Below are 17,118 nucleotides of genomic sequence, written 5' to 3'. Positions count from 1 at the left end.
GCAGCCTCTCACAGGAGGCAGCAGGCCCAAGGCAGGCGCACCTGCAGACATGCTCTGCCAGAATGCTGCCTCTTCCTGGCCACAGGTGTGAAGGACTAACACTGAAGCAGGGATCAACAGGAGAGCAAGACTTCTTCCTGAAGCACTTGTGTGGAAGAAGTGATTTCGGCTAACGAGTGTGTGGGTCCTCATGGCAACAAATGTCTCTTACCTGTGCATCCCAGGAAAACTCTAGCCAGTATTTGTCTGCTAACTGTATGACCCTATTATATCAATATGGCAGTAATGTTACCAGGCAACTTTTCCTTCAAGGGAAGTAAAGAGTGGGAGATGTTGAGAATAGTGTATAAATGTTTAATGTGCTCTTCCCAAACACTAATAATATATATGGAAAAGTCCATGTGGTATGTAGAAGTAGAATAATCTGGCTTCAACGAGAGCTGGAATAGGAGGAGTGTAAAAGAGAGTAGTAGTGAAGACTTAGGGAAATCTGAAATCTCAAATAACTGTAAGTATTGGCAAAGAGCACAGCAGCCTGTGTTCTCCAGTCTCTATCAAGGCATTTAACTTTGGTGTTGCTGATCAAGGCCAGCCAGCCACAGATCCCACATCAACAGCATGTGTTTACAAGACATCTCTTACCCCCTAGGCAGATAACCAGAGCACAGAAAGGGTTCCATTTAAAAATCATTTTATTATTAACATAATCTTCCCATTTAGCCAAGTGTGGGTCACGAATAAGGAATGTCGGTAAATATTCCATTTGAGGTTCTTTTTACATATTTCCATCGATAAATAAACTCTGAATTCACATAAAAAAGTTAAACTTAAATAACTAATATATTTTTTTTAACAGGCATACATTGGTAAAATATAAATATTCTTGTACTCAGCCTTTGCTCTAAATAGAGATAACAGTTAGCCACACATCACAGTTATTAACAACTAAAAACAAGAACTCAACTGATTCTCTGGCCTGGACTAAAATAGAGATGGAAACAGAAAATTCACATTTTGACTTTGGGCCAAAAGAGGTTGAGAGGCAGGAAGAAAACAGTTTTCATAACAGGCTTGTTAAAAATAGTCTGCTCTGCCACTGAATTTTAACTTGAATATATTATTCTACGTTTGGTAGTTGATTCCATTATAATTTTATGTAACACTCAAGTATCACTAACAAAATATGGCACATCGTTCAGGAACAATATCATGAAGTTTCAAAACTACCAGGGTAAAAACATTGGCGATATGACTGGTTTGGCTCTGGTTAGCCATTCTGTCCTCTCAGCTAAGCAACAGAATGCATCATGACACTGTTTTGGCCACTTTCCCACAGAAGATGAGTTTGTTACCTGCCGCTCTAAGGTTTTGCAAACTAATCAGTTACCAGGCAGCCTGAAACACTGGGTTTCCACACCCAGAAGTCAGATCAGAATAAGTCGGTCAAAATACCCTCTCAAAGAACTCTTGGGATGATTGTAAATGGGACAACAGGACTGCTGGCTTCAAGCTCCAGTGCCGTCAGGAAGCATTCAGTCGCAGCATCATCATTGCCTTGAGCCTGCAGCACCTCACCCAGGCCATTCCAGACCTCGTGGGCCGTGGAGTTCACCTGCACAGCATCTCTGAGAATCTTTTCGGCCAAGCTGTAGCGCCCAAGCTGGTGAAGTATCAATGCCTGCAGAAACACAGCAGAAAAACAGTTGAGACTGGCCACAGTGGGGGTACTCCTGAATCTCAAATGGTATGTTGCAGCAATTAAATAAACGTAGGTAGTGGATGGGTTCAGAGTGCTACAGACCATACCACGTGCATCTTTTTCATTTAAAGACATGGAGCAGGGTTGAAGCAGGCAATTCAACAAGAAGTCAAGTGGCTTTGGACCAGAAACAAAGACACTGGAATGCAAAAAACAAATTGAACAACAAAATCTCCTCCCATTCATCAAAGGAAGTAAATACTGGAGCTTTTGTGGTGAGCTTGATTAAGGTTTTTTTAAGGTGTGTGCCCTGAAGTGCTGCTCATATCCTGCAGGCATATCTCAGCACCCAGACCGAGTCCTGCAACACCTGAGATGGGAACTTGGCACCATCAGCTCTCAGCTAGGGCAGTGAAAGAACTGAGTTCAGCTCCACGGGCAACAGCCATGACACTGGTCTCAACCTGCAGAATGGAAGTGCCCTGGGACAAATATTGCACCAGTATATTATAGGGGTCCAGCAGGAGGAAAACTAGTTCAGGAACTTTCTAGATACAGATTCTATGCCTTCCTATAAGGGCTTAGATCCAAGTAACATGCTCAGGACACTCCAGGAGTGTCCACTATGACAGAGTCTGAATGAAGCAGCAGAAATCTCCATCCATCGTATTCATTATTATCATTGTGCAGGAAAAGTTTCAGAGTGACCCAATAATAAAGGAGTACTATTCTAATATTATAACAATCGTAACATTGTTATGCATTCTTACTTCTGGACACTGTACAGCAAAATGCACATGGACCAAATATCTTTCTTACTAGAGAGGTGTCCTGATTGCAAGCTCCCCCTTACAGCTCCCCCTCTCGCAGTCCCCCACTACTCAGACCTCCACATCTTTTATTTCCCTCTGTAAATCTGTCCCTCAAATCATCACTCTGAAGAATCGATAAGTAGAAAATACTGAATTTTTATGCAAACCCTGAATTGTCCCCCATGAGTTTCTGGAATTCTGCTCACCAGGCGGGCATTCAGCAGGCACAGACTGCCAGCTGCATCTCACAGAGCAACAGAACAGACCACGCACCCCAAAACAACCACAGAAGGAACACACGGTATAGTTCTGGCAAGTAACTAAATGCAACAAAGGCTAATTTGGCAAGCAGATATTCTGTCATAAAGGTACTAGAGGGCTTTTCTGGTCATGGGTTTTTTGAGCTGTCAATGAGTCAGGATTTCCAGAGTGGGTGAAGAATATTTCCAATTAAAAAAATAATAATAATCAGATAACGTTCAGAGATGGTATTTTTTCCCTGCAGGAAAGTGATTACTAGTGACTGGTACGTGTCAGATGAGAAACTACTAAAAATGAAGCAAGGATATGAAACCTATGAATATATACATGTGTGTGTGTGCCGTTTGCATGCAGTCAGTTTAGTACAACCATCCAACCTTAGAAACTCGAAAAGCATTACTGATTTTCAACACCTGAATCTCTAATTCATTCTCAAAAATTAATGATTTGTACATTTCATTCTGGTCATTTACCTGGGTTGTTTGCAAATTATTTTTTTTCCCCAAGTATACCAGACTATTTTCCCCACTTGCTGAAGATTAAGGCTGTTCTTTTCAAGACCAAAGGAAGCAACCAAATCCTACAGCTCTAATCCTATTGACTGGAACAGAAATAAGCTATGCTAAATCTGCTCAATTCTGTTTGGAAAAAAAGTGCAGTGGAGACTACCCAGCTGACAGAACATGAGTAAATATTCATTGCTTGATGGCTGCCATACTTTACTAAGAATATAAGCCACCTAGCACTTGTGAAGAAAGTGCTCTGGCTTGGACAGTCAGGTTTTGCTCCCTCATGACTTAGAGGCCATAGCCTTTTAAAGGATGACACACAGACGTTCTCTGGCATGGAGAATGGTGGATATCCTACCAATGGGATAATAGGAGGACTCCAGCTCTGGGCAGCAGCGTCTGGGTGACAAGCTTTGCATCCAAAGAACAAATGGGAGAGAAAATTAGATTTGTTTAATGTAGAACATCAAAAGGATAGCAACATTTGCTCATGTAGCTGTGGGCTGAGCTCAAACAAGTGATCTAGAGAAAGAAGGCATCGTATCATCTGACTCGCATACTCCCTCAGAATGATGGTCAGATGTCATACCCAGCCAGTGTCCAGCTTGTATCTCCTTCCCAAATGACTTCATTAAAATTCTGAGGCACAGAATATTTTTGTCTGTGGTCTTAGCCTGGCTTTGCTCTATGAAGCATTATGCTACTGGCAACGGGAAAAGGAGCAGGCATGTCTATCATACAGCAGCATCCTGCAGTGACCCCACACCATCACCCAGCCAAGAACATTGACCTCCACCCTACCAGCTGTCAGCATACACTTACCCCCATACTCAACTCTTCAGCAAAAAAAAAAGACAACAAAAAAGATAAACAAAAACTCCTCTAAGATTTCCCAACAGTCAATACAGATTATAATAGCCTTTAACTTGTAAATTCACTTTGCTTCCTTAGTGGAACTAAAAACTCAAAGCTACTAGTCCTGGCCATTACCTATTTAGGTAAATGTAAATGTACTGACAACATTCATCAGCAAAGTAATGCTAGATCTCTCAATGACTGGAGATGAGCTTGAGAAACACCTCAGCTCTGCATAAACTCCAAGTTGTACCTCAGTGACGTAAGGCTCACACCTGCAGACCTGGCATGGTACTTTAAAATCACACACACACTTTGACAGATCCCACAGCAATTCTGGAACCTGAATCAATTAGAAAAACTGTTATATAATCGCCCTGGTAAGTAATAAGAAATATTAGGAGGAAAAGCACCATTCCACAAATACAGAAAGAAAACTGTAACTTTCTCAAGAGTTACACAGATACGCCCAACCTATTTGTTCTCTGTACATTTTAAAATGCTGCACTACATGACAGGTGTTTAATGCAACTGTTGGCATTCTGCTAAGACAAAGCATCCCATTGCATCTCTTTCACATGAAAGTGATAAATTTATGGCATTTGCTTTTAGCTTACTGCTATAAAAGCCTCCACTTTGAGTGGGTTCCTTCAATTTGCAGCTCAGTACCCATTTTATTTGTAACATTTCCCTGTGTTTGGTTTGCTGATTTTTTGGTATGTTTTCTGTCAATTTTTGGCAGCTGTTTTTGGCAAAAACATAAACCCTTCTCTATATTCCTCTTTTAGCCAATTTTACACTCAGAGGTTGATTTTGTACCTCAAAAAACAAACAGAAAATTGTCACCAGAATCTGCATAGACAAAGTAAAGGGAATCTTTGAACCTTTTTTGTCTGGTGTGCCGCCATTGCACACCAAGGAGTGTTTCATGTCTGTTCCTGTAATTCGTTGCCATTTCCACTGGTCACTACAAACAATCAACTGCTCTCAGAAATTCATGGATTTCAGATTCTGCCTGCATCAGAAGAGGCCAATGGCCCTTAATCACGCCCAGGCCATTGCTGGGGTTCAGAGACAGGAGTAACAAGGACAGTCCAATTTCAAGAGTGCACGAGGCCTGAGTTCCTACAAAAATATTATTGTTTGCTGCCCATGACAGGTAAATACTTGAGTCACTGGAAAACGAGGCTCTACACAAACAGAAAAAAATCCACCAGAAATTAACAAAAATGGAGAAAAAGAGGTTCCAATTTTCGCCACAGTTTATTTTCAAGATCTTGAATATCTTTCCTCATTCTATCTAAAGACACAAAGCCTCCCTCTGTTTATTTAATGATTTCACATGTGCTTGTTCCCTCTCTTAGCATCTTTATACCTCACTGCACATTGCCCCACATAAAGAACTGCTACTCTTTGTTCGTTTCTCAAGAACATCTGTTTTCATAATGCTCAGCCAAATAGAGCCCAACCCTCACTTAAGGGCCCTTAGCACTGTTGTCAAAACATGTCATTTGTTTTTATTCAGTATCTCCTAGGTACCTGCACAAACATGGTCATTAAAAACAGCTATTGAGTCTGAATACACAGAAATATCGTAATGTTCCATCCAAAACATTTGGATGAATAATCTTCATTTATACTTATCTTGCATATATGGTGGAACAGGGATTATATCTTCTGTGTTTTGGATAGCATCTGAGGGCTAATCTTGTTTAATGTTTTAATTCACAACATCACAAGAATTACAAGACTGATGATAAAGCTAAGAGGATACAATACAGAAACAACAGGCTGATCATGAGAACTGGAGTAATAGAAATGCAGCAGAAGTCATTAACAGCAAGTGGAAAATAACAGGGCAGCAACAAAACAGGTCTGCAGTACGGTGTAAGCCTGTCAACTGCAAGTAGCTTGGGAGAGTGCCTTGGATCGATCAGGCAGCCATAGGGTGATAGTGTGAAAAGGTGTCAGTGTGGAAGAGGGAAACACAGGTGACATCAGGAGAGATTTCCAGTGCATAGAAAGCTGTACACAACAATAGGAAGGCATCCCCTGGCACTTTGTGTCGTTCCTGCACTACAGACATCATTCAAACTAGAACAAGTACAGAAAATGACTATTGGGATGATCAGTAAAAATCTTGATTTACAAGAGAAGACTGGCAGACTTGGTTTGTTTAACCTAGCAAATAAAAAACTGAGAGATGAGTTTACTTGTTATAAACACAGTAGAACAGAATAGAGAAAAACTATTTTAGTTAGAGAATAATGTTGGCAGAAAAATAGATGTGTAGAAATTGGCTGTGAGTAAGATTACCAAAAAAAGGTGTGAGCATTCCTGGCAATTGGAGCAGGGAGTTTTTGCAACAGCCTTCTGCTTGTAGCAGCAGGGTGTAAAACAATTCATGTTTCAGGCTGAGCTTATGGAAAAAGCTTGCATGCTCTGATGGTTTGGAAGATGACCGCGAGCCCCCATTATTCCTGGTCCAATATCAGGTTTTCCATCAACTGAATACCCACTTTCTTTCTGGTCATTAGTGGAAAGTGAGACAATAATGGCATGCTTATATAATGTCACAACTTGATGCTTCTGTTGTTTGAAGGACTTTCTCTAAATTGCTTGGGTTACACTGAAGAAGCAAGTGCAAGAAATATCCAATTAATGAATACAAAGATTGAAAGACAAAATTATGGTAAAAATACCCAACTTAATTTTGAAAGAAAACCGAAATGACAAAATACTGCCTTTTGGGCACAGCAGGATGCACAGTGGAATTTTCAAATGCATGTAGTGCAAGATCTTTAATTAAGTATTGACTTCAACAGGACTAAATCTTCAGACCACCTTGTTAACATTCAGTAAGACATTATGTACCCATCCGGACCCTGCATAAACAAGACAGCTTCAAAATCTGGGCTATGCCGAGAGCAGCAGGAAACCAATCACAGAATTTAGTACAGACTTTAAGAGGCCAAAACTGTATTTTGACATGCCAAAATTATATTCAGCATAGTCCTTTTCCCCTTTTTATTTTCAGTGTAGTAAAGTTATTTTTCATTAGCTAAATCTAAGTATTTATAAAAAGAAAAACATTCAAATTAATTCTAATTTCCCAATGCAGCATGACAGTCTCCATGTAAAGCCTTCAGTTAGCAAACCTACCGTTATTATTAACAAAATATCACTCAGTCTGAACAACATGATACAAGAAGCAATTGCATAAAGCTTAAATAAGCACGTAGTGTAGTCTTCACTGCAGGGAACCTTCTTTTCAGCAAATGGGCTTTTTCTCTTCTGCAAATTAACCTGTCATAATGATTAACCAAACAGTCAATGGAAACCACGCATCTAGAAAAATAAATACAGAACAGAAATGGAAAACCACTTAAATAACTAATTTCTGATTTTGAAGACATTATCAGAACAGCTATTTAGATGAGTCTAGGAAGGTCACTTCTTTTCATGTGCTTTTGGGGAAATGAAAGTCTAATTTTTTTTCTATGAAACTAATTATTAAAAAATAACAGCTGCAATTATCACTCATCGTACAGCTCAGCAAACCAGAGCTTTATCATGCCACATGTATTATTTGAAAGAACTACCAAACATAACAAAAACAAACAAAAAACACAACGCTATTTATAGTGATCGCTGTGGTTTCTTCTATGTGACTAATCATAGAATCATAGAATCACAAGGCTGGAAAGGGCCTACAAGATCGTCTAGTTCAACCATCCTCCCATTACCATTGCTACCACAAATATGCCCAAGTGAGCAGGAGGCTTTCTTGAGGTGGAATCATCTCACTGCTTGTCCATTACACCTGGAAAATAAACTTCCCAAACTCAACAGAAGAACCACTTAAGAGGTCTTCCTTTGTCCATTGGAGACCGAGACAAACAATTTCATTTTCTTTGAGAAAAACACACACCCTAAGTAGGAGATGTTCTCAAAAGTCTTTTTTTTTTTTTTTTTTTTTTTTTTTTTTATTTTTCAAAGCAGAAAAGAAAGGATGCAATCTTGGACCATCCACCCATTTGCAATTTTGCCTTCTTGAGAGATGACACTAAATACTGAGCACTGAACTCTCACAACTGCAGAGAAAGAAACTGGTAAGTGGTAGAAATGGAGAGCACCAGAAGAAGAAATGTAGCCACTTAACATGCAAAAAAGCATCAGTTCTGCTGAAGATTTGCAGCCTGTTGAGCTGCAAGAGACCTCAAATATGGAAATGTCAGTTCTACCAGATAAAATTGTCAGGCTGTATTTTTTCCTAGGATGATCTATTACAAGAGTTCTCTAAAGAGCATCTAAATTTGGCCCCTTTTCACCTAAAAATATTTCTCAGAGTTGAAATTTTCTCTTGCAAAAACAGTAACAAAACTTTATGCGAATATGAAAACTGAAGTGGGCCAATTTTGCTTTTAATAAGGAGAGAGACAGAAGAACAATGAAAATAGCATTTGCCCAATTCACTGATGACCTGCAGAAACCTAAAAAAAGCTAAAAGCTGCAAATATATAATCAGATATACAGCTATATTCTCATGTTGGAAATAATGATTTTAAAAGTTACTATGAAAGACATAGAGAAATTACCACATTTCCAGTTCTTTTTCTTTATATAAACTTCTTTTTAATTCCCAGTATGAGAATTCACTGTAATACATGATAGAAACATGCAATCTTATTTAAAAACTTGAAAATGAAGAATTATGACCATAAACAGTTAAAACTTAATATGCAATGCATGCATCGCATATCCATATGCACAGTAAATTTAGCATCACAAAGCTGCCCCTTCTTGCACATTGCTTTTTCAGCCTATTTCGCATGTGTTAAGGTGGCTGCTATTTTCAAACAAATCTATCAAACTAAAGTTTACCAGAGACTTGACAGTGTTGTGCTATAATAACGAAACAGAAGTGTTGGTGAGAGAAAACTATGAGTTATTTTCATGATATGTGGACAAATAAGAAAAATTCTGTTGGTGATGTTTCCCATCTTCTCTGATTAAAAATACATATCTAAGTACATGCTATGATCAATATACATGCTGCTTTTTTAATTCCACGTGTCTTTTTGATTCCACGTACTTCACAATTATGTAGAGTAAAATAGCACATTATTTATATGCTACACCCTCCTGTTTTCCTGTTAGTTGATGAATTTGTACTGTAACATGTCCATTTACTGGAAGTGTTACTTCAGTCAAGAAATTGTGTATTAATTCCTTCTTTGGAAGGAGTGTACCAGGAACAGTTACATGTTTAGTCATTGTAAGTAGCTATTTTCTACAAGTATGAAAATGCTCTGGCATTAAACATCAGATTGAAATGAGCCATTCCATCAGAAACAAGCATAGCGCTATGTCTGCTATGACAGATATGGATGCTTTATAATGTAAGGATTCTGAAGGGTGTCCATATTTGTAAGGTCTAAAAATAACAACAACAACAAAACACAAGTAAAGATCATTCACTGTAAATTAAATACAGAAACTTTTTGAACTCAGAAAGAAAATGCAACGTACAACTCATTTGTTTCCAACAATGTAGAATATGAAACTCTTTGAACTGAGATAAAACATGAAATTTGTTTGAAGAACTAAAATGGAATATGCAGAAAGTAGAATATTTTTGCAGCTCTGTGTGGATTATTTTATTTTATGAGCAGCTGATAGCACTACAGCTGATCAGTCACAAGAGCAAAGCAACTGATGAACAAATGCGAATCTGTGCCTGCAGCCAACATTTTTGCTCATTGCCTATGCTGAAATATTGCCTTTCACACAGGAATTTAGCTGCGTATTTGGTGTCACCACTAAAGCTCCCAAGCCCCAGTCTGTTATGTTTTACCCTGCCCCCAGTCCCAACATACCCCCTCAGGGATCCAATTGCTTCCCCTGCTGCAAAACACTTGTTGCTAGGAGAAAACCTACCGCTTGGCAACAGAATCGTGAAACAACAACTTGGGCTTTGTTACTCATTGAACTCTACATTGCCAGCATGAAATAATGAACATGCGTGGTTGTTGGTGCATCTGTGTATTTATAACCCCTCGAAAATGACTGACCCCTTCTAGCAGAAGCATGTTTGCCTTTTAGTTTGTTACTGTGCATGGCTGATAACACAGAGTGTCAAAATGGAAAGTTTGTTTGGCTTTGTTTAAGTTGCTGATCACAGTTCCCTACTGAGATGAAGCTCTCAAGGGACGCTTTTCCCCCCATAAAATAACATGATTATACAATTGGCTGCCATAGCTTTGATTTACAATTTATTTGAACTTCATATTGGCTTATAAAAATGCAGCATCAGTACCACATTACATGGTGAGTTCTATATGGTTTGACTAATTCAACACCAACAAGTGCACTGGAAGTAAGATACCTTACTGATGGAGTGAAAAGCTCATAGCTTAAGAGGTAATATAATGCTTTACCCCCATTTGAATATCACACTGAGACTCTTAACACTCTTTGTCTACACACAGTGGAAACACGACAGGTCTCCTTCCAGCCATCAGACTGCCATGGCTCAAGCAGTGCTGTACCACCCTGCTGGATCAGGGAACAACAACGTGCAGCCTCAGTCTTCAGACTGTGGTCTGTTCTGAATTTGGAGTATTTGCCCTCTGGTGCCAAATGTTTTACATTTCCTCCCAGCTGTGATATCAGCACCTCCCCACCTTCCTCATACACTCAGTATATTCTTGGATGTCACTTACATGCTCATCCCTTTTTCCCTCCTCAGACATTTTATAGATACAAGCGCACGACCTCGTTACACTATAATTCACTATTGGAATCCTAACATTTTATCAGTAGAATCTGTGGTTGCATCGTGACGTTGCCTGGTTTCAAAAGCAAGGCTGGATTTACTACTGCATCATCATGCTACCTACAGAGCCTCCCGGGTGCCACTTCCTACTGATGCCATTATTTTCCAACTTCCGAGCCACAGGGCGAGAAGCAGGGTGAAGTTCTGTTCCTCAAGACACAGGGCTAAGATAGAAGCGTTTTCAATTGCCAAAAGAGGAAAAGCAAATAAACAAATACTCCAAAAATGATAAAAATGCAGAAAAGGCTGGAAAAAAAAGCTCAGATGGGGATTATGGAAGGGAATAGCCTGAGAATCAGCTTGCTGAGTCCATATTCGAAGATTTGAGCAAAAGCTTGATATTTTAAAGGACCTGAGGATACTGTGAACTCATCAGTTTCCTTACTCCACTGTCTAAAGACTAGATTTTGTTTTACTGCATTTGACATTCCTGCTTTTGCAAACTTGTGACCCATGCAAAATTATGAACCCTGGACAGAACAACATGTATTTCTTGATACTGGTCAGCCACTGATACCATTAAAGAAGAAACACAAAGAAGTAGCAAACTGACATTTCGGAAGGTATATTGCTATTCTTCATTAATGAAAGGTTATCTAGAAAATCACAATGAACCTACAGGTGGCCTGTGTAAATAGCAATTAGAAAAACTGAATACATTTTCTAATGAAAAAAATAATCAATCTAAAGTCTGTTGAACAACCAGAGTGTCAAAGACAAAAAACCCAGTTGTAAATCCAAACGAGGCTCAGAGCTTAAACGTTATAATTAAGAGAATTCATAGAATACTTCAAAGCAATAACTTTGGAAATTGTTACCTAAAATATAGCTATTTGCAAGGCTGTTTCTGTATACACTTAGTGATATCAACACTAATCTGAACTTTTGGGACTTTGGAAAATTCATCAGAAGTGAATGAAGATTTTCCAGAGTATTTTTGCTTTTATGCATACATAATTCTTTCAAACATTCTGACAACTACTGTATTAACTATTGAGTTAGAACTGCAGTATAAAAGATGACCAGTCCTTTTATTATTAAAATAAAATACAAATAGAAATGTGAAGATTTAAATGCATTGACATTTTTTTCTCTTACCCCTAGCTAGAGACTTTTGCACATGTATGTGCATTTGTTGTAGCTAAGTCTATGGCTACAGTCATTGTTTCAGAAGTGTTATGACACCATAGCAGCACATACTGGACTGGTATTGCAATCATTTCTAAGAACAAAAGGTTAATTTAATGAAGCAGAGTTCCTTACCAAGCCAAGAGTCACTAGGAAGAGTTTTGCACTTTGGCCTAGGAAGAGAGACTGTGAGAGCTCCAACAACATCCCCAGGCAAAAGCCATTTGCACCGCACCAAAGCAAATGCTAAGCTGCCATCTGCTCCTCAAGCCAATGCACTGCAATGAAGAGAGACTGGCGTTTTGCAAAGAGGCTTCCAGCATCTGAGGGCATGCACTCACTTTCTCATCTTCAGATTGTTCAATAAAAGATGGCAGGTGTAGGTGGTAAACCACCAAACTATCAGTCTGACAGAACAGCTACCAGCAGACCCATCCGTAAGGGATGGCTGTTTCAGTACCAACAGAAGCCATACACCCTCTCATCTGTGCACCATCAGGCAGAGATCACAGGAGTCAAACTGCAATCACTGGCTAACAAAAGGCCAATAACACTAAGAAAAAAAGTAAAACACCTCTTTGCATACTGATCTTTCATACAGCCTCAAAAAATTGCAAATACTTTAAGACATTATCTTCCAAAAAGTTAGGAAAGAAACTGTAATTTTTAGAGAGAAATCTCAAAGACAAAAAAAAGCCAGTAAAACAAAGATGTTTAAAACAGCAGCACATTTCAGCAACTTAGCTTTTTCTAACTCCGGTTTGGAGGCAAACAAGGTAAATACAGTTTAATGTGACCTACCTGTAATCTGTGCAGCACGTGTAAATTGATCTGATTTTCTCACATCTGTCTTTTTGTGGATCACTGTTCATAGTTTACATAGAACTTGCTAACAAAATATTTTCAGTTTAATCCTGTTGCCACACCTCTCAGGAAATGCTTCAGGGATTTTCCACAGCTGCGGTTCAGTCACCTAAATGCTCATTGTGGATCAGAACAAGTGTGATATGAAGCTACAGACCCATTTTTTTCATCCAGTCATATCACTTCTTACAAAAGAAGGACAGGGCTAGCCTGGGAGGAAACCCCATTGAAATCCACACTTCAGTTCACACTGATGGTACACTTGCCCTATTGGTTGGTCTCAGGTACTGGGATTTTGTTTTGTTTTGTTTTGCTTTTACTGCATATCTGGGGTCATGAGTTAACCTGCAGAGCACAAACATCACCTTCCCTATGGAAGGAAAATCCAGTAGCCTCACAGAACTCATGGTGAGAGCAGAGAACATGATGCCTTGTAGTGGCTTAGCCAACTCATCAACGGCTCAGTTCAGCTAGCAGCCCCAGTCTCATAGGCAGAGGATCCAGCCTTGCTCTTGTATTTTATATTTGTGTCTGTAATCCAAGGCCTGGAGGTTCTCCGGGTCTCACTTTTCATTAAACTGAGACCTCTCCCCTGTAACTGCTCTTTGCCAGTATAGGTACTACATCGACTATCCTACAACCTTTCTGTAGCTTAAGTTTCATCAGCTCTTAGTGGACATCTTACTTACATTATTTCATGTACAAGTTCTGCCAGAACTCTGGCTGGCTTCTCCATACTCTTTCACCAGCAAGTGCTCACCTCTATTTCCATATTGCTTGGTTTGCTTTTGTCATCCATGATAAATACTACATTCCTGGTAAAGACTGAGACAAAATGAGATAATGTGGTTCTGGACTTTTCATAAGTGGTTTTCCATCACTGCACTGATTGACGCAGCACTTTAAATCATATGCTGCTGTTAGTTCACTGCTCTGAATCCATTTTCTAAACTGCAGAGTAAGTTAATGCACAAGGCCCAAATCTGCAAAGAAAATGAGTGTAATTCTGAATGCAGTTTCTCTTTCAGCCCTTCCCTTTGGCTTGCCAGTACCAGCTGACAGGCTGATGAATCAGATTTGATTCCTGATTCCAAAAGTGTCAGAATTTTGGCCATTTGAGCCACTTTTCTAGTTCACAGTTTTCTAGTTCTAGTGCACAGCTGGCAGGAAGAACACAAGAATGACAGAAAAGGCCATCCCACACAAGGCTATGATTCCATCAGAATAAGCAAACTGGGAAGCTGATGCTCACTGAGAAAAGAGCTAAGATGCAGAGCGGCAGCTTCCGCTTTCAAAGATAAGACTGACAGCAGCAGTGTAGTTTTAGTGGGGCATGTGAGAATGCTGGAACTTACAGCAACCACTGAGCGCAGGGAGATACAAACCCCTCCTGTCAGCTATTGTGTTTAGCATTCAGAGGTTCTATCTTAGGCAAAAACCATTTAGATGTAAATGTTGTATTGAATCAAATGTAATACGCATAACAGAAAGACTGCACCTACTAATAGATCTCCCTACAATTTTATAAGATGACTTTGGATGCCTAGGCTAGGGCTACATCATTTATTTTCAACGGAGATCACCATCTGCTCTCACTATCATATCACAGCTTTAAAAGAAATTTGGTTTGATGCATCAATTACTTTAATAGATCTGACAGCGTATCATACTGTTTTAGACTTTACATCAAGAACAGTTATTTCTGGCAACTGTAACCTACCAAATTCTGGCAAGGCATTCAATTAACATGACAAAGCATCATCACAGACTGCATCAGTGTCATAGCATTTCATAGCCCTCTGGTAAGTCTTCGGGTCTGTGACCCTCATAACACCATCTGTTCCAATACCATTGTGGCTATGACTTTTTCAAATGGTCATAAATTAAAATCCAGACAGAATCACAGAGAAACTATCATCAGCTGTCAGGACAAGTTGTAGCACAGAGCATGAAAAAACTGGAAATTGAAAAGAGTCTGCAGCTGATAGGGGTTTGCCTGCTCCTCCTATGAGCATTTGTAACTGCTTGACAACAACTCTTTTAAAGTAATACTTGCTTCCCACTTAGAATAAAGGGCTTTGTTTTTAAGTGAGAGCAGGTACTTCTGAAACCATGTCTTTGTTTCCAATTACTTATTCTAAGGTAGCAAACTCCCCTGTCCAGCAGAGGAAGTTTAATTTGGAAACCAAGGCAGAAAGTAGGTCAGATCTCCCAGGCCATAAGGCAAGTAGTTTTCAAAGTGCCCCCTAACACAACTGTTGTCTGCATAGATTTAGAGCTCTGAAACAATTTTCACACTGTATGTTCTACGAAATCCATACCAAATGCAAATGTTGGCTGGTTTCTTGTTATTTGTTGTTGTGGTGTTTTTTGTTGCTTTTTTTTAACACTCGTAATGCATGATTTTGTCTAAATATTCTGTGATGCCAAGTTATACAGCTAACACACATAATATATTATGTTATGTTCTTAAATAATTTTAACAAGTTAACTTTCAACAACTAGCTCCATGAACACTGACCATAACAAAGTCTGGTTTGGTTTTCTGAGGATGCTGTCTTACATTCCTGCAGCAGGGAACTGACCCCAGTAATCTTCCCTTTTGCCTCCATTTTCATAAAACTAGCAGTACACTAAATGCTATTTTTATTACTATTAGCTCAGATCATCGCTTCTGTTCAGATGAAATTGGCTCAAGAATTTAAAAGTTATGAAGGGAACGCTGAAAAACACACATTCAAATAATCATTTGGTAAACCCAACTTCCTAAGGATATCAGCAGATAGCAAGGTCAAGGTGTGTGGAGTAAACAGTAACAATAGTGGCTGAGACTGCACTGAGCAAATCATGGATAACTGAAATACTACCTGGAGAAACACTGACCTGGAATGTTTATTTCAGACACATCCTATAAGAAACATTAATAACCTCTTATGAAGTTTAGTTCCTGGGGTAATAGAGAAGCATTTCAAAACGTTGGGATTTTTCTCTGTATTATATGACAACAATCCAAAGCATTTAGGAAAAAAAAAAAAAAAGAATCAAGTGCTTATATCTTAAAGAACCTTCTAGACAATGCTATGTTGCTTTAACGCCTTGAGTAGCATTCTCCCCTTGCAATGCTCAGGTTTTACCAGTGTAGACAATGTTATTGCTTTCCTACCTCTGCCAAGTAGGTGCTTTGTTAATTAATCGCTTTGCTTCATTTGTTCCATTCAGACATCAGTACTGCAAGGCTGAAGACTTCTTCCAGTTCAAATGCTTTATGTGAAGCATATGGGTAAAAGCATTTCATTTTATCAAATTGATGCTTTGCTAATAATTCTTCTCCCTTCAGCTTTAAACCAGTTCTTGGGAAAGAAAGGATCTCTTAAAAAAAATCAACTTTAAAAAGTAACATGAGGGCTATTCCTTGAAAAGCAGCTTCCTAAACCGTCACACAAGATTCTGCTGTAATGAAGGGTTTCTCAAATTTGTGTGAAAAAATTAAATATAGTCAAAACAACTTTGGTCAGAGATGAGCAAAAAGAAGATGTTGTCATGTAGAGAGCATTTTTAGTTTCAGGAGTAACTGTTAACTGCACTTTAAAACAATACACGTACAAAACTACATTCAGTATTGGAATCTGGACAATGATGAGTATTTACAAACCATTTTGAGAAACTTTAGATCTTCTCTTTCTAGATTGTCTCCCATTAATCGGAGCGGAAGCAGAGTTATGGTTTGATAATATTACTGAGCTAACATAGGATACACTTCCATAGGTAGACAGAGCTGGCCTGAAAAGTCTTACTCAAGACTATAATGGTAATATCATGGTAAATAGAAGAACAAACAAAATTACCAAAGGATATTTATAATATTAGTTCTTTGAATCCCACTCATAAGAAAATATGCAGAAGTTATATATGTGTTCAAAAGTTCACACTGGGGGCTACTCTATCTTCCATCTTTCCCTGAAGGTCAAAACAAAGCTTAGCTTCTTTATCTAAACCCAGGCAGGAATCTGATTTGAAAGACAGGAGAGCGCATCAAAGCACAGACCTGAGCAGAGTATCTGAGAAAAACTAGCAACTCATCACAATGAAAGCAGCAATTCTTTTTCCTTTAGGCCTCAAGAGCCTTCAGGCTTAGTGCTGCTTGAAACTGTT

At 38.9% G+C, this 17,118-nt stretch overlaps 1 protein-coding gene across 2 annotated transcripts in view; it reads right to left on the bottom strand.

Moving 5' to 3' along the window:
- Positions 1-674: 674 nt before the first annotated feature.
- TTC7B (tetratricopeptide repeat domain 7B) overlaps positions 675-17,118 on the bottom strand; it is a 114,776-nt gene continuing 98,332 nt past the window's right edge. For both annotated transcript variants that reach the window (XM_072338611.1, XM_072338612.1), the window contains one exon: positions 675-1,678. In XM_072338611.1, coding sequence (XP_072194712.1) covers positions 1,457-1,678 — 222 coding nt within the window. In that variant the 3' untranslated portion in view covers positions 675-1,456. The remainder of the gene's footprint in view (positions 1,679-17,118) is intronic.

Source organism: Excalfactoria chinensis, chromosome 5, assembly GCF_039878825.1.
Source record: "Excalfactoria chinensis isolate bCotChi1 chromosome 5, bCotChi1.hap2, whole genome shotgun sequence".
NCBI lineage: Eukaryota > Metazoa > Chordata > Aves > Galliformes > Phasianidae > Excalfactoria > Excalfactoria chinensis.
This window is presented reverse-complemented; position numbering and strand designations above follow the sequence as displayed.